General features: G+C 49.0%; 1 protein-coding gene across 3 annotated transcripts in view; it reads left to right on the plus strand.

Moving 5' to 3' along the window:
* FLI1 (Fli-1 proto-oncogene, ETS transcription factor) overlaps nucleotides 1-24,857 on the plus strand; it is a 129,277-nt gene that overhangs the window by 78,117 nt on the left and 26,303 nt on the right. For all 3 annotated transcript variants that reach the window (XM_043579801.1, XM_043579803.1, XM_043579802.1), the window contains 3 exons: nucleotides 6,501-6,655; nucleotides 10,964-11,167; nucleotides 20,250-20,315. In XM_043579801.1, the coding sequence (XP_043435736.1) occupies nucleotides 6,501-6,655; nucleotides 10,964-11,167; nucleotides 20,250-20,315 (425 nt within the window). The remainder of the gene's footprint in view (nucleotides 1-6,500; nucleotides 6,656-10,963; nucleotides 11,168-20,249; nucleotides 20,316-24,857) is intronic.

Here is a 24,857-nt window from a genome sequence, read left to right on the forward strand (position 1 = left end):
TGTCTCTGGAGGAGGTGTTCTCTGTGCCTAAAGCTATAATGCCCTTCTTGCTTTTCATCCCAGCATTAAGTCATTTGGCTCAGAATCAAGTGGAGAGATTGAGGTCTGGGTGGCTCAGAGAAAGCCTAGCTTGCCCGTGTTGTGGGAGGTTGGCTCTCTTTCTCCACATCTTCCTGTTGTGGCTGAATCCGCTAGAGTGAGTTGTTCTTGAAACAGCATGGCCCATATAGGTTCTGTGTAGGCTTCAGCAACTTGACCCCAAGCTGTGGTCTGCAAATAACTGTCAGCCGCATCCTGCTTCACCCAGAGGGATTGGGGAAAACAGCCCGTGAAGGAGAGAATAGTATTTTATGGAGGAGAAATGCAAGGACCTGCTTGGCTCATGTGCCTGGAACACAGAATCTGAGTTGGTGTTAGTCTACCCTGACATCCCCATGGGACTGGCCAGCAGGATCTGGATGCTCTTAGGAGACACGTAGAGACTTCACATTCCACCTACAGGAAGATCGGCCTCACACTCCCTGTAACTTCTGCCTCTGTGACTGCAAAACACCTTCCTAAGGTGCTTCCTTAAGTTCTGAACCCTGCAGCATGGAGCATGTCACACATAACCTGGGTGGGAAGCTGTCCTCAGGGTTCCGGAGAAGCTGTGAGCACCTATCCTGTATGGAGATGAAACTAGCTATGGGGTTAGGGTGATGGCTATATTATGGATGATTTTTTTTTCTCTTCTTGAAGTTTGCTTTTAACCCACTGCGTATTTCTTTTTAAAAACAAGTCATAGGCACACGCCTGTGCGCGGATCCTACAGAAATCCTAAAGACAACGCAGATTTGCTTAATTGTTGCACAGCATTAACATCACATGGGAGACACACGTGATAGGTCCTAACGCAACTGTGTGGTTTGGGTGGCCTTTGAGACTTCGCAGGAACTGTGTGAATACAGAGGATCCACGGACAGGCAGCCTGGGCCACAGACTTGTGGATCCACGGGGTGTACTCTGAGTTGCTCTGGGTTGAATGGGAAGGTAGAGAAGATGTCTGTGTTTTGTTTTGTTTTGCTGTATATAGATATATTTTTTTAATTATTTATTTATTTTAAAAAGTTTGAATCCAAGTTAGTTAACATCTGGTGTAATAATGGTTTCAGGAAAAGAATTTAGTGATTCCTCACTCACATATAACACCCAGTGCTCATCCCAACAAGTGTCCTTCTCAATGCCCCTCGCCCTTTCAGTCTTTCCCCTCACCCAACACCCTTCCAGCAACCCTCAGTTTGTTCCGTGTATTTAAGAGTCTCTTATGGTTTGTCTCCCTCTCTGTTTTTATATTATTTTTGCTTCCCTTCCCATATGTTCATCTGTTTTGTATCTTAAATTCCACATATGAGTAAAGCCATGTGATATTTGTCTTTCTCTGACTGACTTATTTCACTTAGCATGATACACTCTAGCTCCATCCACGTTGTTGCAAATGGCAAGATTTCATTCTTTTTGATCGCCGAGTAATATTCCGCTGTAGATAGATAGATAGATAGATACCACATCTTCTTTGTCCATTTATCAGTGTATGGACATTTGGGCTCTTTCCACACTTTGGCTATTGTCGATAGTGCTGCTATAAACATGGGGGTGCATGTGCCCCTTTGAAATAGCGTACCTGTATCCCTTGGATAAATAGCTAGCAGTGCAGTTGTTGGGTCATAGGGTAGCTCTATTTTCAATTTTTTGAGGAAACTCCATGCAGTTTCCAGCGTGGCTGCACCAGCTTGCATTCCCACCAGCAATCCCAGAGGGTTCCTCGTTCTCCGCATCCTCGCCAGCATCTGTTGGTGCCTGAGTTGTTCATTTTAGCCACTCTGACAGGTGTGAGGTAGTATCTCGTTGTGGTTTTGATTTGTGTTTCCCTGATGATGGGTGATGTGGAGCATCTTTTCATGTGTCTGTTAGCCACGTGGATGTCTTCTTTGGAAAGTTGTCTAGTCATGTCTTTTGCCCATTTCTTCACTGGATTGTTTGTTTTTTGGGTGTTGAGTTTGATAAGTTGTTTACAGATTTTGGATACTAACCCTTTATCCGTTATGTCACTTGTAAACATAGAAGACATCTGCCATAGTCTAAAGGGGTCGTCTTCAGGAGAAGTCTTTGAAATCTTCTTTTACCCAAACACCCAAGATTTCTCACCTTGTTTTAAATTGCTTAACACCTGCAAGGCACTTTGGGAAACCGCTGGCGGTATTTTTAAAGCAGTGTTCACTGAACCCACAAAAATAGAACGGGAAGAGTCAAGAGCTTATGTCCCAAAGGGAAAAGAGAGGACAAGGCTGCAGGGTCCATGTCACCTTTGCTGCGGCCTCCCCTGCCATGGCTTTCTGCCATCCTGAGAGGGAGATGCTCTGAGTTGCACTCTTTGAGCCAGCACCTCCTCCTGCTCTGTAGTGGCCACCCCAGGCCCCCTCGTCACCTGTCCTAGTGCTATCAGCTGCCTGCGGGCCCCAACCTCACGTCAGCTGTAAGTGCAGGTCTCAATACAAATTAGCAGCCGTGCAGGCAAGCTGAGTGGCCAAATCTCTTCCCCTCCATCCGTGCGCCCCTCCCCCTCCCTCTTGTTTTCACTGGGCCTCTTCACAGGCGCCAGCTGCCTCACCGAGAGCAGCCTGTAGGCTGGGCTTCGCCAGTACCCACCCTTGGCAGTGGCTGTCAAGCCCGATGGCCGCATATAAGGCGTGTGCTGTCTGGTGGAGGCTCAGCACCCAAGAGCTTGAGAATGGAGGGCAGCGTGGCAGGCCGGAGGTTAAAGGCATGGCTTTCCTTCCTTTTCCCCCTGGGCGCTCGGAGGAGGGCCGGCCTGGGCAAGTGTGGTGGTCCAGGGTGATGCCAGGCTTCTCTGAGGGCCCTCCTAGCAGAGGGGTCTGGGACTGAGGACAGGGCCTCATTCCAGAGGAGAAGCACCCACGAGTGGGCGGCCAGACAGCTTGCCTTGTATTGCCAGGGAGTAGGTGCATCCAGAGGGGCGGGGATGGGGGGAAGGAGTGAGGAGGAAGCAGAACTAGAACTTACGTGGATGTTCCATCTACCATTTGGCCCCCAGTGGTCACCCCGGCAAGAGAACCCCGGTCCTGGCTGTGCTTGTGATGTCTTCTTCTGGGAGCCGACCGATCCTGTGACCTGGGCACCCACCTTCCCGGCAGGTGCTCATCTTAGGGCTCATGGCTCCTCTTTTCACCAGGTGCCTTTTACCAAATGTTTCCTCTTTTCGCATTTATTTTTCTCTATTCCTGGCGCCAAGGCCCGGCCCTGCCATCGGTGGCTATGGCATAAAGGGTTGCTCCGCTTTGGCAATTTCTGTGGCTCTGACTTTTCACCCCTGCACGGCAAGAGGCCGGTTTTTAGCTCAGAAATCACCAGCGGCCCAGCTGACAGGGGAAATCAGTTTTTGAATCTTGTCTCCCTGATATTGCCGATGGGGGGCACGGCCTATGGAAGAGCACCCACTCTTCCGTCATGCCCGCCCCCAGTTGGATGTTGCTCTCCTCCCCGAAAGTTCTCTCACCCCTGCCCACGGCCCTTGCACTCAAGCATCCGGCAGAGGAAGTGCGTGCTCTGGCCACCCCACCCTCTGCCACGGGGTTCCCAGCCAATGAAAACGTTGCTCCCTTGGTTGAAGGCCAACTTAATCCTGCAAACTCCCACTGCACTTGGGTTGTTTCACTGTGGACAAGTATGTTGGGAAAGGCCGCCAGGCCGCGGCGGCGTGCGTGTGCATGTGTTTTGGGGATGTGCACGTGTCTGTGTGTGTGTGCACGCGTGTACTCATGGGCGCGTGTGTGTGAGTGCGCGCACACGCCTTCCTGCGGTTAGCCATGAGGAGGGTGGGGGACCCGGCAAGCTTGGCCAGAGCTCCGCTCAGACACAGGACCAGGGTCTTTCTGGGACTGCTTCCGGACGGGCCAAGTCCTTCAACAGCAGAAGCCAAAGGGCCAAACTGGTGAAAAGCCCTGATGTGCTACTGCCTCTCCGCAGACTGCCATGGGGACATTAAACCTTCAACAATCTGGGGCTCTGACGGCTGGTTCTTGGTTCTCTGCCTGGAAAAACAGTAGGCGAATAGTAAAACCTTAAATTCTAACATGTGTAAGTTATACATCTTATTTTCATTTTCAGCCCATGTTCCCCTCTGTAAGACATCAGGAAAAAATTACCGTCTGACTTCTAATATCTCAGTGGAGCATTTATCTCCCAGCTATGATAAGTGATCTTCAATATTTTTTTCCTTTCAGATTAAGAGACAAATTCATTTAATTGTCTTTTATTGGATGTGCTCTGGCCCCCCTGCCCTGCCTGGGCCCCCAACCCCCACCCCTGCCCCCTCCCTTCCCCCCACCCCCAACCCCGGGCCGTTACTCCCTTCCTCTGTGTTAGGGACTGCTCTCCCGGCCTCTGGAGGTGCCGCCACCGGCCGCGGGATGGGCGAGGCCCTATCTGGCACGACCTGGCTCCTTCAGTCCTCATGATGGTTGGTCCCTGCCCAAAGCAGAGTGAGGAGGGCAGCGGCCAGGCCCCTGGGAAGCCTGGAGTCGTTCTGCGGCCCAAGGTTGGGCAGCTGTAATCTGAACCTTATCTGAACTCCTTGGTCTGAAGGCCTGGTTTGGAGCTCTTGAGAGAACTGGCTGTCTCCCAGGTCCGATGCTTCCTGAGCTGTGCAACCACGGCTGCAGCCTCTCCAGGGCCTTCCAGTTGTCTCCTTTGGTCCTGCTGCTGCCGGAGGGGCTGAAGGGAAGCTAAGGCAGGGCAGGACAGCACTTCCCCCAGGCACGCTGGGAGGGTCCTCGATGCTGGGCTGGCGGGGTATGTGGAGCGTTCTGCTGGCCCGCTCCCGGGCATGGGTGGCCACAAGTGGAGCGTCCGCTTAGATCTCCAGACGGCTGCTCATTGCTGAGCTGGCACCAGGGAACAGGCTCCCTGCAGCCATGTTGCAACACACCAGGTGCTAACTGGGCTCCGTACATCCAGACGGAGTTGGATGACTTTTGCCTTTTGCACTTCCTTCTGGTTCTTCCGTGAGCGTGGCATCCAGGGCTGCAAAAGGCCACAAAGGCCACAGGCTTTCTATCAGGTTAAAGTTCTTGGATTCTATTCCTTCTTCATGAAGCAACCAGCCCGTGTGTGTGTGTGTGTGTGTGTGTGTGTGTGTGTGTGTCTGTGTGTTAAAGTAAGCTCTGTGGAATGCCTGCATGGCTTAGTCGGTTAAGCAACCAACTCTTTCAGCTCAGGTCATGATCTCATGGTTAATGGGATCAAGCCCCATGTGCTGTCAGCACAGAGCCTACTTTGGATTCTCTCTTTCCTTCTCTCTCTGCCCCCCCCCCACCCCGACTTGTGCTCTCTCTCTCTCTCTGTCTCTGTCTCTCAAAATAAATAAATTAATTTGAAAAAATAGGGGTGCTTGAGTGGCTCAGTTGGTTGAGCATCCAACTCTTGATTTTGGCTCAGGTCATGATCCCAGGGTCAGGGGATCAAGCCCCACGTCAGGCTCTGTTCCTGACAGAATGAAGCCTGCTTGGGATTCTCTCTCTCCCTTTCCCTATGCCCCTCTCTTTCTCGCACTCTTTCTCTCTCTGAAAATAAGCATTAAAAAAATGAAAAAATAAAGTAAGCTCTATGCTCAATGTGGGATTCAGACTCAGGACCCAGATATCAAGAGTCACATGCTCTACCAACTGAACCAGCCAGGCACACCCGTATGGGTGTTTTGATGGAAAAGCTTAACACCAAAGACCTGAGTCCTGCTCAGGTCACACTAGCTGTGTGACCCTGGGCCAGTCACCTCACCTCTCAGTTCCCTTAACCATAAAGAGGAGATATGAACAATTGGATGGGTATTGGGAAGTTAAAATAGAACTGGGTACAAGAAATGCATCAAAATCATATATGTACAGTAGAAATACTTCACTCAGCAAACATTGATCACTCGTCTCCTATAGAAGGTACTACGTAAGATGTTGAGGTTTAAAGGAGGAAGTACTGTCAATCTCTCAGGAAACTCCCAATCCAGCAGGGGAAGAGGACCCGCTAAGCTAACAATCACCCAGCGTGACCAGAGCTAGAACCATGGCAGAAACAGAGTGCCGGGGTGGGGGTGGGAGGCGGAGGCCTACCTGGGGGCCAAGGCCAGGGCAAGTGCTGTTGGAGCACAGGTTGCCTGGCAACAAGGCTAAAAATGTCAGCTGCCGTCAGATTGGGAGGGCTGCGATGCGGTCCTGAGAAGTCCAGACTCTAGTCTGAGGCCAGTAGGGAGCTGCCAAAAGTTTTTAAGTGCCGTAATTATAGGATTGGGCTGGGATTTGAAAACCCTGGTGGCGGCGTGGAGGATAGAAATAAGGCAGCAGCAGCGTTGCACCAAGTGGGGCTGGGAAATGGCGCCATGATTGTCTGCCCACGCTGTGCTGATGGCAGCCGGAGTGATGACTTCCTCTGGGCTTTGTGTCCTCTCGCCTCAGGGAGTCTCCAGTGGACTGCAGTGTTAGCAAATGCAGCAAGCTAGTTGGTGGAAGCGAGTCCAACGCCATGAACTACAACAGCTACATGGACGAGAAGAACGGCCCCCCTCCTCCCAACATGACCACCAACGAGAGGAGGGTCATCGTCCCCGCAGGTACTTTGGGAACCAGGCTGCAGGCTGGCATCCATGCCCTCACTTTCCTGGGCTAGTAGTTGGAGGGCGGGCTTGTCCCAGTTGGGCATCTGAACCTTTACCTGATAACCTATTCGCTATGGAAGTGCTGACTTAGGAGGGCTACCTTCCTCACCTTCCTTCCCACTGTCCTTCAAGATAGTGTCCCAAGTGTCACCAGCACCCTGAAGGGCAGGTGCCGGGAGCCCACCCTCAAACAGGTCACGTCATAGACTCGACCTCAGGACACGGTACCACAGGATGAGGACTGCCAAGAGGGCAGAGGCAAGGCCGTCTGAAACCAGAAGGAATCCCAGGAACTCCTGGACAGGCCCGCCCTTGCCTTTAAGGAGAAGAGTGGCCACAGAGGTCTGTCATGTCCATCAGGCAGTACTTCCTGGCATCTGCAAGCTTCCACCTTTCCAAAATTACAGCCAGCTCTCTTCGTTTCAAAATAGAAATAACTATATTTAACAAATGGAGCGCCTTAACGTGTGCAGCAAGTTATGTCATTATGTAAAAATAGCCTATTTTTCCTAGGTATTGGTGCTGTTTGGTTACAGAAAATAAAATCATTGTTCAAGCCTTCCGTCCATTGGCCGGATGCTCTGCCTCAGCTAGACCAGCTAGCTCAGCAGCCTGGTCAGAAAGGGAGTTTGAAAACTGCAGCGGGTAGAGTCGGTGCCAGGTAGAAGGAGCGAGAACGTCCAAATCTTAAGCAGAGTGAATTACAGGGCAGGGATTAAAACTAATCTTACCAAAATAACATGACCAAAAAGGCACAACCCCTTCCATTCGCAAAAGTGTAAGTGCCGTGGTGTCTGAGGGCAAAGGATTAGACATCTCTTTGAGGTAGTGCAAAGGAATTTGCTTGTTGGCCTAGAAGGCATGGTTTTGTAATGAGCCTCTCCTTCCTACGCCCTTTTGTATTTATTTTCCATGGGAAGCCGTGTCTCACCATCTCGTAGGACTATGGCCGCGTAGCATCCCTGCGCGCCGGGCCAAACTCAAGGTGGCAGAGGGTGGGAGGTGTGGGACCCAGGGAGGCAGGAGGAGCTGGGAAAATAGGAGTTTTTCTGTGCCCTGCAGGACCTGAAAACTATTCATAAAGGATTTTTTTGAGTTTCCCTTTTCCACAAGCACGCGGCTTCACACAGGAGGAGGGAGAGTAGTTCCTATTTTCTGAGCACTTTCCAGATGCCGGGCGCATTTAACTGCTTTCTCTACTTACACTACTTATATCATTTAACGTTTGATCCCCTCCCTCTCTCCCTCCCTCAGACACCAGGAATGTTTAGCTCAGGTGCATTTGTAAGGTCCAAGAAAACCGTGTTCCTCCCTTCTCATCAAAGGAAGCAGACAATGAAGGAACGATAATGCAGACAGGGTGGGGACCTCGCTGCTCTCCCCTAAGCAAAGACAAGCTTCGCCGGGCCTTTGCACATCTGGCACCGGACTGCCCTGTTTTGCCAAACAGTGGCCAGCATGGGAAGGCACTCTTGGGCACTGAAGAGTCAGGGCATCAGAGATTGTCTCTGAACCAAATATGGATGCCATCTCGTTTTCGTAGTCACTTTTGGGAGGAGAGAGAGGGCAAACAGACAGGCTGCTTGGTTGACCCTTTCACTCTGAGTTGGTGTTGAAATACTTCCAAAAGGAATATCAAAAGGTCAGCCTTCAGTGGACCAAGGTAATAATAATGACAGCAGTAATGGTGAAAATAGCGTGAATTCTTATCAAAGGGTTTTCAAAGCCTTTCTTGCAATGAATTCGCTGGCTATGGATTTACTTCATTACTTTCCCTCTGGTGAGATCTTTCAACATTATCATCAGACATTCTGGCTTCCTCCAGGCCAGCCGCCTGGACATGAGGGAAAGTTTCATTTGGGCAAGTCCACAAATCAAGGCAATAAAACATTTGTGAAACAACTGATTGAATTTATGGTGGAGATTTTGAGACAAGTATAAACGAGGGCTCTGGTTAATCACCAGTTTCAGGTTCAGATGGGAAGAAACTAGGACTAAATCATCCAGGAAATACATTTGGAAGAGTTTAGCGTGATCCAGAGTGGAAGCTTTAGAATTCATTGTGCTGTAAAGGGAGAGAAATAATATTGTGATAGAGCCCAAAGCAAGAGAGGAAATATTAAAATAAATTAAATACATGGTGTAAGATCGAATTTGAGGCCTCGAACACTAAAAGTGAGGAGTCAGGATGAAGCAAAGGAGATCAGATGAAATAAAAATGCTGCGTAATCCATTGCCCACCTGTGCCGTTTTCCTTTAGAATTCCAAAATGGTACAAAATATTTCCATTTCCCAGTGGCCCATGCCTAGTTGTTTCTGGAGAGTAAAAGAGGTCAACAAACCAAGACATTGTTGAGAGAGAGAGAGAGAGAGGGAGGGAGAGAGATGCATATAGACTTGTACAATGAAGCGTTAGGAGGAGCTCTGTTATTTGGCAGAACAGCTCACAGGTGGGAAGGCAAGAGGAGGGGCTTTGGGTCAGGGGGACCCACCCCCTCCACCAAGTGAAGTCCTGGGAAGGCTCAAGTTTGAGCTGGGAACTTAACCTTTCCAAACTCCTCTTGCAATCTGTAAAATGAAGACAAAAGCCATTTTGCTGGATTTTCTAGATGCGTGAGCCACGGGCCGTGTGAGGCAGCTGGCACACGGTAGGCCCCCCAGATCCAGGCCAGTTACCGGGTACTGGTTGTGGCGCGGCAGTCTGTGACCTGAACTCCAAAGTCTCTTCTCTCCTCTTTTGCCATCTCTTGTACCTCCAGCGCCAGGACAGCAACCACTCCCGCCTGTGGGCCGAGGCTGGGCCCTTCGCAGAGCAGACTCAGTCCCTGCCACCTAGATACTCACATGTAAAAACCAAGGAGAAAGGGAGAACCCACGGCAAACAAGGGTGATCAGCAGAAGCTCTGCGTAAAAGTGCTGGGGAATTCGTGTTCGGTGAGAGGGAGGCCACAGAACTTCGCTCCCTTCCCCACGGCCACTCCTAATCCTCCAAACCTGGTTCCCATATTTGCCCAGAACCTTTACAGACTCTGAATGAGAGGGTGAAGGGCTGAGAAGGTGCACAGATATCCTTTCCTGGGAAATATGCTAAGGAAGCAGGCCCAGTAGAAGCTGGGGGCTGACAGCTTGCCTACAAGGCCAAGCCTCCTCCCCTCGTCCAGGCAGCCTTCCGTATTTCTCCAAGTTCACACTATTCCCCTCCAGCCATGATTCCTTCAACTACCACCATGAAATTTGTTGCTTAATTATGTGGTTTCCTGCCTAAATGTTTCACATGGGCAGATATCTCATGTGGCCAAGAGCCATGCAGTTTTCTTCTGTGATGGGCATTTTTTTCTGATGGGCATATTTAAGGTGTCTATTGGATTTGCTGATAATCAGTTGCCAAGGAAAGAGATGGCTTCCAGTCTGTGATAAGATACAAGTGCTCTACCTGCTGTGGAATTTGCTGGAACTCATCGCCAGCCCTCAGAGCATACCCACACCCATCATCCACACACCTAGCCAGAAAGGAGCTGTGAGGACCCTGGGTGGAGAGGACCTCCATCATCACATTATTTTTGTTCACTCAAAGGCTGAAGGGCTGAAAGGTTTTCTCTCTCCAGTGCGTTTCCCTCATCTCTGGGGATTTAAATATCATAAAAAATGTTTGGGGGATGATCTGGTAGAAATTTCAACCCAGCTGTCTCCACAAGGAGAAAACCCAGGTTGGATTTATGTTAAAGGCTCACAGCGCTGGGTTTTCCAACTGTACAGATGGAATTGCAGTAAAAGTGTACACATATGTGTTCCCTTCTGTAGCCATCGGAGAGATTGGTGTTCTTCCCGTGCAATCGTTAATGTTCTTAAGATACAGATGGTTTCCCTTTCCAGAGGACTTTGGTCCCTGGGTCCGTGGAACTGTGTTTACTTTCATTTGGATGCCACCATTTCTCCAGCAAAGGTTTTAATGGCCCTCCAAATACTTTAAAGGGAATGTTCTGTCACGATGCCTAGGGAGACATCTAAGAACCTCCCCGGAGTGCTAAGTGGTTCAGGCAGTGCCAGATGTGGAGGAGCCAGATGGGAGTTCTAGGAGGACCATCTGGGAGGGAACCCACTTTCCCACTGAGGGAGAGAGTGGGGGAGGGAGAAGGGGGGAACGGGGGAAGGAGGAGGACAAGGAGAAGGAGGGATGGGGAGACAGAGGGTATACGCAGGCTTCATGAAGGCAGGGGAGTCCTGGCTGGCCCTGCCCTTGCTAATGAGCCCTCTCCTTTGCAGACCCCACGCTGTGGACTCAGGAGCACGTGCGGCAGTGGCTGGAGTGGGCGATAAAGGAGTATGGCTTGATGGAGATCGACACATCCTTTTTCCAGAACATGGATGGCAAGGAACTGTGTAAAATGAACAAGGAGGACTTCCTCCGAGCCACCTCCCTCTACAACACGGAAGTGCTGTTGTCACACCTCAGTTACCTCAGGGAAAGTAAGTGTCCTGTCTGTTTCTGGGCAGCGGAGCCCCTCGGAGGGTGTGGCCGAGTCCCCAGGGCTGGGAGAAGACTCTGAACGGCCCTGTCAAAATGAAGACTGATTTCCCATGGAGCTAATCCAGGAAAAGGAAACTGGTTCCCCCCACAGTCAGTTTATGTTGGGCAGATGCTACCGGAGCCTCACACGTCAAGGCCTGTGAAGTTGCCAAGGTCTCATGGGCTCCTACAGACCCTGAAAGGGGGCTGACCCAGTCCCATAGTGTCAAGGGAAGCGGAATAAGAACTGGAGAAAAAAGCAGGGAGCTGTGACCCGGTGGGGCCTGCCAGAGTGTAGTTGCCAGGAGAACCCCTTTCCAGAAACTACTTTGCCCTGGAATTATAAATAGATGGACACCCTGGCTGGTATTTTCGTGTGCAGTGATTCAAAGTTCCTCCGGTAGACTCTAGATTCATGGGTTTAGGATTTAAGGTGTTGAAAATGTACACATTAGCTTCCTCTTCTCTTTGGTGTCATTCTGGCCCACCCGAACCCCACCTTTGCGGGCTGCTCACTACTCACCCTTCCTAGCCAAACGGGAGCAGCCGACCTTCCATGTGCGTGAGGGTCTCTTGGACATGTTCTTCTGGCACAGCAAGAAGGAAAAAAGAGCTTTGGAAAAGGCGATTTTATGAAAGAAACTGTAGTCGTTCAAAAGATTTATCTGATATCAGAGTTCTCAGGCACCAAGATCCCATCATTTCCATGTGCATTTCATTTACTATTCAATATGCACAGAGATAGGAACAATTCTTTCAGGCATGCTAATAGCCTCAGCCCTAACACTTCACTGGAAATCCAAGCGTGGTGGTAGGTATATCAGTGACCCCAAGTACTGAAGGATTTGTCTGTGGCCAGAAAAGGTGGCACAGAGATCAGGGAGGTGATGCTGCAGGAAGACTGATGGGGGTTCTTTCTATGAGGGAGTTTTTTAACAGTCAGCCCTGAGCAGGGATAGACAGGCAACCTTGGGATTCAGTGTTTGCCGTCAATAGCCAGAGCTGCCTGGGGGCGCCTGGGTGGCTCAGTCGGTTGAGCGTCCGACTGCGGCTCAGGTCATGATCTCACGGTCTGTGAGTTTGAGCCCCGCATCGGGGTCTGTGCTGATGGCTCAGAGCCTGGAGCCTGCTTCCCATTCTGTGTCTCCCTTTCTCTCTGCCCCTTCCCTGCTCATGCTCTGTTTCTCTTTGACTCAAAAATAAATAAAAAACATTAAGAAAAAAAAAAAATAGCCAGAGCTGCCGGGAATCTTGTAGGAGTTAAGCTTTGGAATGAAGGAACTTGATTTTAAAGCCCCTTCCAAGCTGAGGTCTTTGGACAGTGCCTGCGGGCTGCGTTTCCTGGTCTCCTGGGCTCTGGGTTGGTTGGTTATTTCTTCGTTGTCTCCCCATCATTCAGTGCGGCTTCAGCTCACCATCTCTGTAATCTTCTGTCTCATTCTACAGCAGCATGCTACATGGGGTGGAAGCAACACACACTGGCTATAAAATTAAAAAATTTTTTAAATGCCTTTGGAAGTTTCCACTGGTGCCTCCGGGCACTCTGGTCACCTCTCCGAGGCGTCTGGTAACCAGCAAGAGAGTGTGGATGATGCAGTGTATGTTAACACCAGAGCAGTTACCTCATGTCTGAGTCTTGCTGCAACGTGAGGTCAGCCCAAGAAACAACAAGCTCAAAAAAAGGGGGCGATTCTCTACCCAGTTTTCCTGAGCTTTGGAGAATTAGCATTTTCTAATGATCTGTATTTCTCAGCCTTTAAATGTTTATGGAATTTTTTTTAAAAAAAAGTTTCTTTGCACAGAGCCCCGCAGCAATGCTAGCCAGGCAGGCAAGAGGTTGGAAGTGAGCAAAGTAAGTTGGGCACAAGAAGTGTGGATCAGCAAAGCAAGGACGCTGTTGGAGCCTACCTTTCTGCTTCTTTGGGCATCATATGGTGGAGGGCCAGGAATCATTGGCCCCTGTACTTTCTTTGTGGGAGAAGAGAGAGACAGCAGCAACATGGACAGTACGTCCGATCACTTTAAGGGACCAATAATTTGGGGTTCCGTGGCAGATGCCTTTGTTGGGGAAATGTTCAAGTGCATTCTGACTTGACGTGGGGAACTCCCCTTCATGCCATGTGAAACCATTCAGGCCTGCTTTCTGGCAGGTCCATAAACAACCAAAGTCCCCATTAGGGTTTCCTGCCACCAAAGAACCCAAGCCACAGACCCTGAAGCAAGACCAACACCTGCCCCAACGGCTCAGGCATTGGCTAAGGTCGCCCCTGGTAACCACGATAGAGGAGCACAGACACTAAGGGGCAAAGGAGTGAGCGGGTTGTGAGGTATGAGGGCCGGAGCGTTGGTCTTTTGGGGGCCACAGGTACGAGGGCAAGAAAAAGCATGCCTCGCTGCTTCTTTCCTTCTTTCGTTTCAAGAATATTTGTAGATGTTGAGGAAGATAGGCCCCATAACTACATATGTAGATATGCCCCCAAAGCAATAAAAATATGAAGTTTCCAGAAAGTTGTTTATGAGCGGAGGAAATTTCCAGGGTGGAGAGGAGATGGAACAAGGTGCCTATTTGATACGACGCTGAGCGCAACAGCTAGATATGAAGTGCTCGGTGCCATGATAGAAAAACCATGTCTGCCTGCAGAAGCGAAAATTAAAATGCTGTGTGAAGGCTCGAAAAAAGAAAATAAAACCTGCCAGAGCATAGTATGGTAATAGTCCAAGGGCCTTTTGAGGAACCTAAGCGTAAAATGATGCACCATCATGGGAAAAAAAATTTGATTCATGCTTCTCTTCAACTGGTGTCTCCCTTCGGATTCTGGCCTCGGGGACGCTCTGTGTTGGGCGGTGTCTGGCCAGCTAAGACCCCTGCGGGAGGTATGTGCCTGGTGACTGTCTGCACGCAGGATTGCAGGGAACCCTCCCCGCGCCGACCAACATGCCTTCAAACACTTTATTGTTTTTCCAGACTTACTTCCAGCGGATGTTTTGTGCTCAGGCAGGGAGGCCGGTATTTTGGGGACAGAGGTTGGGGCAGCTGAGTGGAGGCAGGGGAGAGGGGTGCTAATTCCTGGTGCTTTGTCCTCTGTCCTGTTGTTGAGGAGGGGGCCGGGGCTCAAACATCCCCCACTCTGGCAAGAGGTGGGGCGCAAGTAGCTGAGCTCCTGGACACAGAAGACACCACATTCGTTGGATCCCTCCAACGTATCTGATCTTTCTGCACTTGCACAGAAAACAAGGAAACCGTGTGGGGTAAGAAGCTCTAGCACCAAATTCACACTTTCACAAAAGGTGCTGGAGCATTTGCTCTGGTTGTCTGGGAGGGGAGCTATACCTTTAAATGTCAGACACCACACTTCAATGTTAAAATGTATTTTCCCGGGGTGGAGAAGAAACAGTGGTGTCCTGAGTGCCTCTATGCCCCGTCTGGTGGCCTGGCATGCCCGGATTCATCTGGCCTGCTTGGAAGTGCTTGGTCTCCGTACTTCAGCTTTTTAGCCGTCCCAGACAGAGTGGCTGTCCCCTATACCCGTGCTCTGTAACATCACCCGCACTGGACGTGGGAGGGGGCCGGTGGGGGTGGGGGGCTGGGACGGATGCCCACAGTACTTGGGACGATTCTGGAGTCCCCCGGGGACACCGGGGCTCAGGTGTGCATCTCCCCAGGTGTCGTTCACTGTACAGGGACAGGATGCCCCCTTGTGGACACCACGTGGACAATTGTTTATCACCCCCATTTTAAAGCCAAAGCAACCGAGGTCTGGAGGGCTTCAGAAATTGGTTCAAAGGCGGACGCCAGTGGAAGGCAGCCTGGGAGCTAAGCCCCAGGCCTCCTAAGTCTTAGTCGGCCATCGGCCCGCAGCTTCATGCTCTGATGTGAGATGGCCCGAGAGAGAGAGACAGGGAGCTAACCTCCCTTCTCTACCTTAGAATTAGCCTCGTGCCCCTGATGCTTCCATGTTGCCGGCCAGGCCACTTTCCCCACAGCATTTTCTGTTTTCATTTGCACCAAGAGATAAATGCTTTCCGAAACTTCCCTGTGGCCTCCTGGAATGAGGCAGATTAAAGCCAAACCTATCACCACGCTAACCCTGTCCTTCTTTCTTCCCGGTGCCGCCCCACAGCCTGGACCCGCCAGGCGGCCCCACCAGTATCTCTGTCGGGCACACCCCGTTGGCAGAGGCCGTATTTACAGGCCAAGGGCTGCGGGAAATGAGATTGGGCCGTCACAAGGCGCGGTGGGGACGGACCTCAGAGGAAGTGAGAGCCCTCTCGGCTGGCAGTTCAGACTCAGGGCCACTGGGGGGAGTTTGGGCTTTCTGGGAGCCCAGAAGGTTCTGGGCTTGGGGTGGCCAGAGGTCAAAGAAGGAAAAGGAGTCCTTTGTCATTTTACAAAAAGTGGGAGATCTGTATGTGTTTCGGAGCCTGACCTGTGAGAAAGTGCCGAGAGACCGTGTTTTGAAATCGCGGTGGCGCAAGAGAATGATATATCGTGCAGCAGGGAGGCTGCAGAAAAGGTATCTATCTTGAGTCCGATTTTTAATTTAAACTTAATGGAAAACACATTTTGCGTTCCGCGGCCTTCCCACCGGCAGCCTCAGATGGTTGGGCAAAGGTGATGGGTCCGGGCAATTAAGCTGGTGAAGCATTATCCCTTCCAGGCCAGGATCTGACCAGTAAAAGAGAACAGGATTCGGGCAGAACAAAAGACCAGATTGCCCTGGACTCAGTCGTCCAGCCAGGCCTGTTGTTGAGAACATGGAGCCGTATGTCTCCGCTCCCTCCTCCCGCCCCACCCCTACACTTCAGCCAGAGCCATTGATGCAGCCCAGAGAAAGGGAAACCCACATTCAATAGGCAGGAGACAAAGGCTTTGGCACCGGAAGGAGGACGGTTGTCTCCCCGGCTCCAGGTGTCCCCGATGAAGAGCAAGTTACGTTGGGGGAACGTAGAACCAAAGAAAGACCCATTGTTGGGCCTCTACCTCACACCTGCAAAGCTTCACTCTGCTCATTTCCATCTTTTTGCAGATCCCTAATATGATATCCAGTGACGGATGGACTCAAAAAGGGGAAATTATTTTTCCCTTATGCTTTCACTTTGGGAAGGCCCGTCCATTCTCGGCAGCAGTCACTTCATGCTTTCCGGGGCCCCGGGTTAGCAGATACACTTATATGCCTGTGTCCGTACATTAAGTGAATCAATAAACGTTCTAACTGAAGGGTGCAGAGTCGAGTAAAAATCATAAATGCACAACTCAAGGAACTGGCACAAAGGGAATCCCCTCGCTTGGTTGTTGTTGTTGTTGTTTAAGTTTATTTATTTATTTTGAGAGCAATAGAGATAGCACCAGTGGGGTGGAGGCAGAGAGAGGGAGAGAGCGAGAGAATCCCAAGCAGGCTCCACACTGTCAGTGCAGAGCCTGATGCGGGGCTCGAACTCACGAACCGTGAGATCATGACCTGAGCCGAAACCAAGAACCGGAAGCTTAACCGGCTGAACCACCCGGACACCCCTCCACTCACTTGTATAATCACCCCTCAGGTCAAGGAGTAGACCAGAAGCCCCCTTGCACCCTCTCTCTGTCCCCCACTCCTCCCTAGCAAGGTAACCACTGTCTTGATTCCCGACGCCATAGGTGAGTTTTATCTGTTTCTTAGATTTAGCCTGAAGGCTGCAGGGTCTGCTGGACTGAGAACAGGTTTTGCAGTTAAACCAGAATGGGAATCCCGGCTTCCTGGGCTTTGTGGCTGTGTGACCCTGAGAAAATGACTTGACTTCTCCCAGTGCTGATCCATAAAAGGAGAAGAACGTGACACTGGCTTTGCCTGGCTCATGTTAGAGATAAAAGGAGAGAATAAATATAAAGTGTCCGCTGCATACTGCTTTCAGGAGAGTTGCCTTCCCTCCTCCTATCACAGCCTGTTTACTCCAACAGGACGACAGGACGGTGTCAGGAAAGATTAGGAGCTCACCTTAGCTCTACACAGATGGAGCCTCAAAGCAGGAGAAAAAAAATCCAAAGCAACAGAGCGAGAGACGAGCCTCCAGGAAGGACCTTCTGGTATCAGAACAAATTCCCATAAGGAAAGGGTGTGCCGTGCCACCCCCTGTAGCCTGAAGAACTTGTCAAGTAAAAATCGGAGAAGAGAAAGGATGTCAGTCCCTTGGGAGGGAGGCCAGATGCCCCCCAACCAGCCCCTCCTTCCAGGACTGAAACTTGAACCAGGAACGGTCTTCAGGGCAAAATCCTTTTCCTAGGTTACCATGAAATATGTATTTCATGCAAGCTTTGCAGAGGTCAAACGACCCTTTCTCTTGGCTTTCTGGGAGTTTCCTGTGGAATTCATATGTGCCCAAAGAAGAACTTTCACCAAGGGGAAAATTTAATAAATGTGGTTTATCTAAGCTTCGTGCTCTCAGCTAAATCTGCACTAATGACTCAGGCAGTTTGCTCCTCTGAGACCATCATTTTTCTTTATTTGCTCCAGCCGTGAGGTTTCAGCCTGAGGGAGAGAATGTCGGGGACAGAAAGGCAGACATTCTTGGTCTTACTCCTGAGACTTTTTTTTCTATTCCCTTGGAACGCTCGGTTCTATTTCTTAACCTCCTTCCAGTCATGGAGGATTATTTCTTATTGCAGCAGAACCCGTCCGCAACTCCAGGTCCAGAAGACAAGACAAACGCTCAGCAAGCTCTTTTATAAAGGGGTCATTGTATGTCATTGCGGTGTCTGTGGGAGAAGGGGTATAAAAATAGTAATGATAACCAGCTAGCATTTGCTGAACACTTACTATGAACCAAGGTCTTTTTTGAGCACTTTACAGGTATTATTATATCCAATTGTCGCAACAACTGTGCTAAGTAAGTAGATGTTGTTATTAGTCCATTTTATTGTTTTTAAAGCTTTTTGTTAATGTTTATTTACATTTGAGAGAGAGACAGACAGGGCGTGAGCGGGGGAGGGCCAGAGAGAGAGGGAGACATAGAATCAGAAGCAGGCTCCAGGCTCTGAGCTGTCAGCACGGAGCCTGACGCGGGACTTGAACCCATGAACCATGAGATCATGACCTGAGCCAAAGTAGGACACTTAACTGACTGAACCACCCAGGTGCCCTTTAAAGCTTTTTTTTTTTTTTTAAGTTTATTTATGGAAAGAGAGAGAGAGCAAGAACACAGGCAGAGAGAGAGAAAGAGAGAGAGAGAGGGAGAGAGAGAATCCCAAGCAGGCTTCACACCATCAGCTCAGACCCCAACGTGGGGTGCGAATCCACAAACTGTGAGATCATAACCCGAGCTGAAATCAAGAGTCAGACGCTTAACCGACTGAGTCACCCAGGCACCCCAGCCCATTTCTGACACCATTTTCTCTGTGGCTTAGAGAGATTGGGTAAATTGAGGGAGGCTACTGAGCTAAGGGTTAGGAGGCAGGTCTAACTTTCAACTCTTGTCTGCATAACAACTGTATTGAAATGAGGTTGTCACAGCCTCACCTGATCCTTGATGTTTTTCAGAATGGACTAACCAAATGCCTCTGGTTCTTGGGATATTATATGCACGTGACTGTTTCCTTTCTAAAATGGTCTGCACACATCCACGCTTTGGCATATTGTGGTCTCAGAACCGCCTCCACCCCTCCCCTCTTTTTCGCTTGGAATGGTTTCAGAGCTAGAGGGAACGGTCGCCCAAGCCACAAGTCATAGGTGCTGGGCAGCTGGGTGATTCCCGTAAAATTCTCTCCCTCATTGTCTGGCCTGGAAGGGCACACATTTTCTCCGAGGCGCACAACCAAACGCCCACAGCTGGGTGAGGCAGCGGCTGTGCTCCTGCAACCCCGCCATGACTGGAGGCTAAAAATAGGAGTGTCTGCCAGCCCATCCCCTGTCCTAAGCCCTGGCACCCAAGTCAGCCGCCCGTCTGCAGAGGAAAAGGAAAGTTTGCAAAGACTTCCCCAGCCTCTAACACCTATGGCAGGCTTATCCTGTCGTCTGCAAAAGCACATCCCAGCCCTGGTCTTGAGGGCACGTGCGAGTTTCCCCAGGAGACTCTTGAGGAGAACTGCAAACATGCCTACAGTTCACAAAACGAAACTCTTGGGTTCTTTTGAAACTAAGGAACAAGCCCCATTTTAGGGGAAAGGGGGAGTTTTTACGTGCAACAGAAAAGAACTGTCACCCCTGTGAAATTCCTAGGGCAGTGCCCGGTAAGAGTAGTTACGCGTTAAGGGTTCATTTTAGGAGATGGGGTAGCAGCACTCTGGAAATTGAATGGATTGTGCCCCACGATCAGCTGTGTTCTCTCAGACATTTGCAAAGGAAGGCGAGGGTTACTACCGGCCCTCCTGCCATCCTGACCCCTTCCCAACCGCCAACACTCCCCTCCATTCTGAGTGACCGATACCCAAGTATCTCACCCGCCAGTAAAATGACCTGTCTGTAAACCCACCGGATACCATAGCACACAGGAACTGTATAGCCGCTTCTCCAGGGTGTGGCAAAACTGCAAACTGCAGGCCAGATCGGTCCAACTCTGGCCCATGGACAAAACAAAACAAGACAAAACAAAACAAAAACAAAGAAGAATGTACAGCAGAGACTGCAGTTAGCCCACAAAGCCTAAAATATTTACTATCTGGTCTTTATAGAAAAAGCTTGCCAACTCCTCCTGTAGTTTAACCCCTTCGTTTTGCTGCTGCAGAAATCAAAGTCTAGACTTCCCTACGGCCGCACAGGGAGAGTCTCAGTCCTGTGCTCCTGCCATGATGGGGTGTGGACACCCAGGAGCTTCAGAACTGTAAACATGGCTGCTGGGGAGGGCTGTGCGTGTCCCACTCACGGGTATTCTGTCCTAACTAGCTCTGGCCGGAGCTCCAGGAATCAAACACATTCCCCGCAGGAGGCAGGATGGATTCCATGAACTCTTTCTCTCAAGGAGCCATCTGTCTCTCTTACCTACCCGGATCTATTCCCCTTCTGACTCCCTTCTCCTCCCATCTTGTACTCCTGATCTACCCTTGTTGTAACGCGCTTTTGCTTTGCCTTACAGGTTCACTGTTGGCCTATAACACGACCTCCCACACAGACCAATCCTCACGACTGAGTGTCAAAGAAGGTGAGTCTGTTCTCTCATGCATTTTCTTAAGTCCCAGGAACGGCAAGGTTCCATGCTGTTAAGATTGGCGTGGGGAACTCCAAATCGGTGCACTCTTAACCTTAAAAACAAGATCGGTGGTTATTTTATGAGCAAAAACTGGTTTATGTGGGAAGGGCAGAGAATAGCAATTCAGGATAAACAAGCTATGGGGAAAGCATAGGTCAGCCCAACAAACAAAGGAGAGGGGAACGTTATTTTATGGAGAACATGGAGGAAGTTGGGAGAAGTTGTTGTGAATGTAAGTCCACTGGAGAAAAGTAAGAGTTTCGGGGGGTGATGACAGCTTCTCATTGGCTGAGGTGCAGGGGGTAGCTGATTTCTTGCAGGAGATGTAATGTACATCTTTCCCTGTTGGAACCTGTAACTGATGATTCTTTCCTGTTGAGATTCATCTGTTGTGGTCATTGACACATCTGTTGAAGTCTGTAATTGACCATTCTTCCTGTAATTGACATGTGAGTGGTACTGCCCCCCTGCCCCCACTAGGTCTCTCTTTCTGGCCCCCCAACTCCATTTTATTGAGGTTTCCCTTTGTTAATTTTCAAGCACCAAATCTTTTGTTCTGCTCAGATTTTTCTAGCATACAAGGCAAGAAGCCAAAGCATATCCCGCTTGCACTAACTGCAAAAATGCAGCAAGGTTTTGGGGCACCTGGTTGGCTTAGTTGTTGAGTGTCGGACTCTTATTTCGGGTCAGGTCATGATCCTGAGGTCATGGGATCGAATCCTGCATTGGGCTCCACACTGAGCATGAAGCCTGCTTGAGCCTGCTTGAGCTTGAGGCTCTCTCTCTCCCCTTCTGCCCCTCTCCCCTGCTCACACACACTCTCTCTCTCAAGAATAAAAATAAAAACATTTAAAAAATACAGCAAGGTTTTTAAATATCTTGTAATGATATCAAAGATATGACTTGACATTGTTACCCCATGAAATAAAAGCTGTTGCTCTTAGAGGACTGCACCCTTTCAAAGCTGGAAGTTGGGGCTTTTCTCTGTTGAAAGATAATGAAATGAAGATTTTTAAGGATTCTTGCAAAACCACATTTTAAGGGTCTCTTTTTTTTCCTAACAAATTTTAGCAATGCCAATTTATTTTTAAAGTGGTGATGTGGGGATTTGGTCTAGTGGGTTTGGTTTAGTTGAGAGAGACAGGAACAACCTCAACAAATGGTATTTACCAGTGAGGATTTGATTGCAATAGCACCTCTCCACATCTTATTTACGAAACATAGTGAGGATGTGTTGTTCCAGATACTGTGTTAGATTCCAGGCATTTAAACAAGTGAATGATTTGTGGTACCTGGTTTAAGGGAGAAAAAATGTAAGTGAAAAAAATCGGCCCAAGGCAAAAAAAAAAAAAAAAAAAAATCCACGGAGGAGGGGAATTTTGAGTGGCGGCTTAAAGAGCGAATAGGAGTCTGATGAACACACTCCCTTCTTTGACTTTCTACTTTGCCACTTTTTCTTTCATGTACATCTGCTGTATGCCCATCACTCACTTTGCCCTCTCCCCCACCCCCCATCAACCCTCAGTTTGTTGGGATGAGCACTGGGTGTTGTATGGAAAGCAATTTGACAATAAATCATACATATATATTATATATATATAATATATATCATAATGCACAATATATATATTGTACATATATATAATGACAGTAAATCATATAAATATATATAATATTATATATATATATAATGTACATCTGGTGTAAAATTGAATGAATGAAGGCAGAAATTTTCCATGTAGGTTGCATGTAGTATAGCTCAGCATAAGATTTCAGAGAAACATGAAGCTCTTCTAACAGAAAAGCCTTAAGGAACTTTGATTCAGAATCCTCATGAGTTATGGAGGAGGCAGACCCAAAAAGCATGGGTGTTTTGGCCACGGTCACACCTTTGATCACATAGAACTTTGTGTTTCCTGTTAACAATTTATAATCAGATGATAACCAAAGAATTTAGTGAAAGGAATATACAACATGGTGAATCTGCTTTTAAACTTTTGTGGTTTCATTTATTTCCTCTCCCCCGCCTCCTACCCCATGCTGGGTCCTTCCTATTCATGCTACTGTTTTCCTTTCCGAATCACATTTTTTTGGATTTTGCCATGAAAGCTAAAGTCATATTGACTCATTCTGCAGTCCAAGCCACATTTTACTTGCTGACCTAGTTAACATCATGTTGCAGATGTCTATAATAGAGAAAATATATTATAGTGACAAACATATTAAATTTGAGGTCAGGGCACCCTTGGCTTGGTCTGGGGAGATCACTTCATGCCCAGCATCTTTGTTTCCTGTCAAATAAAAGGACTGAACTAAGTCAGTAGGGGTTTGACTCTTGAGCTCTGGGCTTCTAAAGGGATGTTCTAGAGCCGCAGGTGAGGGCTCCGCCTTCATCAGGGCCACACTGTTTTGATCTGGTTTATTTATTGAGTTAAAATTTCATTTGAGGATAGGGATCCAGCTCTTGGAAAGAAGGGGGTAAGCGAAAAAAGAAGGACTGAAGGGAGAGAGGGAGAAAGGGAAGGGGAGGAAAGGAAAAGAAGGAGATCCTTCGAAGTTCCTTCAGTTGTTCAGGCTAAACCCTGCTGGCAACCAGTGAGACTGGGGCTGAGCCAATGAGAGAATATCTGATAATGGGCTTAAAATAAAGACTTTCGTTTAGAAGCAAGTCTGAATTGAGCTGCATTGATGAGCTGCAGCTCATTACTCCTCCAGGGGTCTTAGCTTTCAGCCCTCTCCTTTACCTACCATACTGCATTTCCTTCCCTTGGCTCCTTTGTGTACAGGGCGGCCGAGCATTTGCAGTGCCACTGGGCTTATTCAGGCTTATTGCAGGAGTAGCTCGCTCTTGCTGGGCAACAACCCCTCTTCTGAAATGAATTAACTGTAGTATCCAGGCAAACGCACGCTGCCAGGACCTCATTCAGGTGGTGCCGGGGCATTTATCTCCCAACATCGGCCCTGGCCTCTAGAGACCATTAAGTCTGTGCTTTGCAGGTGCATCTTTTGTCCCCAGTAAAGCTTTCCACTTGAGCTGTCTTGCTTCTGTGTTGCCTCCCCCCTTGTGAGGTGGTCTGAATCTGTCTGAAAGGCCCATCGTCCACAAAACAAAGTGCATTAGCAAGACAAAGCTAATCAGGCTTCTCTCTCCTTCCTTTTCACTCTCCTCCCCACCTCTTTCCCTCTCTCTCTCCCTCTCGCTCTTCCTCTCCTGCTTTTTCTCTAATAGCTGTCTTGATTACTGAAAACATTAAATGGAAAACTCAAGAGAAAACACCGAGCCACCTTGGCTCCACGCTGTTGGAATAAGACACACACACAGCCCCAAACAAGCCCAGAGTTCTTCTAGAGCAACAGAGCTCTGTGTGCGTGCGTGTGTGTGTGTGTGTGTGTGTGTGTTGTGCCTCACAAAGGGCAGGTGCTGGCATCACACACAAAGGAAAGAAGTTGAAGAGATGATGTCTATTGTGCTTCTTCCATTCACTTATCAAATGAGAGTGCCTTTTTCTTTAAAATGGCATAATCACCCTTCCAGCTTGTCTCTTGCAAATGATTGCGTCCTCAGAGGGTCATTTGTGCCCAGGAAATAAGGCTTGATTTTTAAAATTAATTTATAGCAGTCTCTAAGCCCCTTTACCCGAAGTATTCTATAGTCACGGATTGGACCCAGATAAAACAGTTGTGCTCGCTTGACTTTACTTATCAAGGCTAATGCACTTTAAAAAAATAAATTAGGACGGAAGCAATTGTTACCCATTTACAATAGCAGCCACAACCGTCGTCTATATAAGGTTTTGTAATACCTTAGACACCCTCTTGCTTTGCCTCTGCTTCTGACCTGGAAACATCCTGAGAGGTAGTTAAGACTCTCTCCGTTTTGCAGAGAGAGAAAGTGAGGTTCAGCAACTTTAAGTGGTTCGCTGAAGGAGCACACAGCTGGTCAACAGCACAGCAAAGACTCAACCCCGGTTGGAGTCAAGGTTTCCCTCTTTCAGATGGTCTCCCTGGAAAATACAGCTTTTCCCTTCTGGCCCAATTTCCATGCAGACAGTATCTGGCCTATATGTTGTCGCAGCAGAGATCTGAAACTTTGCCCATTATTTTCCCCTGTGGCCACAGTTTTCCCCAGTGTCATCTCCTTCCATGCCCCTGTACTGTTCTCTTTTCCCAAAGATGCAGTCATACCCAACCCCTGACTGGCACTGCCTTCTAGTCTGAACTGCACAGAGAATCACTGAGAGAGCTTTTAAAAAACACTGGTGCCCGAGAACAAATATTGTATGACTCCACTCTTACAAGGCACCTTGAGTAGGCAAATCCATAGAGAAGGAACGTAGAATGATGGTTCCTGGGACCAGGAGGAGGGGGGAATGGGGAGCTGTCGTTGAATGGGTACAGAGTTTCAGTTTGGAATGATGAAAACGTTCCAACGGTGAAAGTTACACAACACGAATGTACTTGATGCCCCTGAAATGTACACTGAAAAATAGAACG

The sequence above is a fragment of the Prionailurus bengalensis genome, chromosome D1 (genome assembly GCF_016509475.1).
Source record: "Prionailurus bengalensis isolate Pbe53 chromosome D1, Fcat_Pben_1.1_paternal_pri, whole genome shotgun sequence".
In the NCBI taxonomy this organism is placed as follows: domain Eukaryota; kingdom Metazoa; phylum Chordata; class Mammalia; order Carnivora; family Felidae; genus Prionailurus; species Prionailurus bengalensis.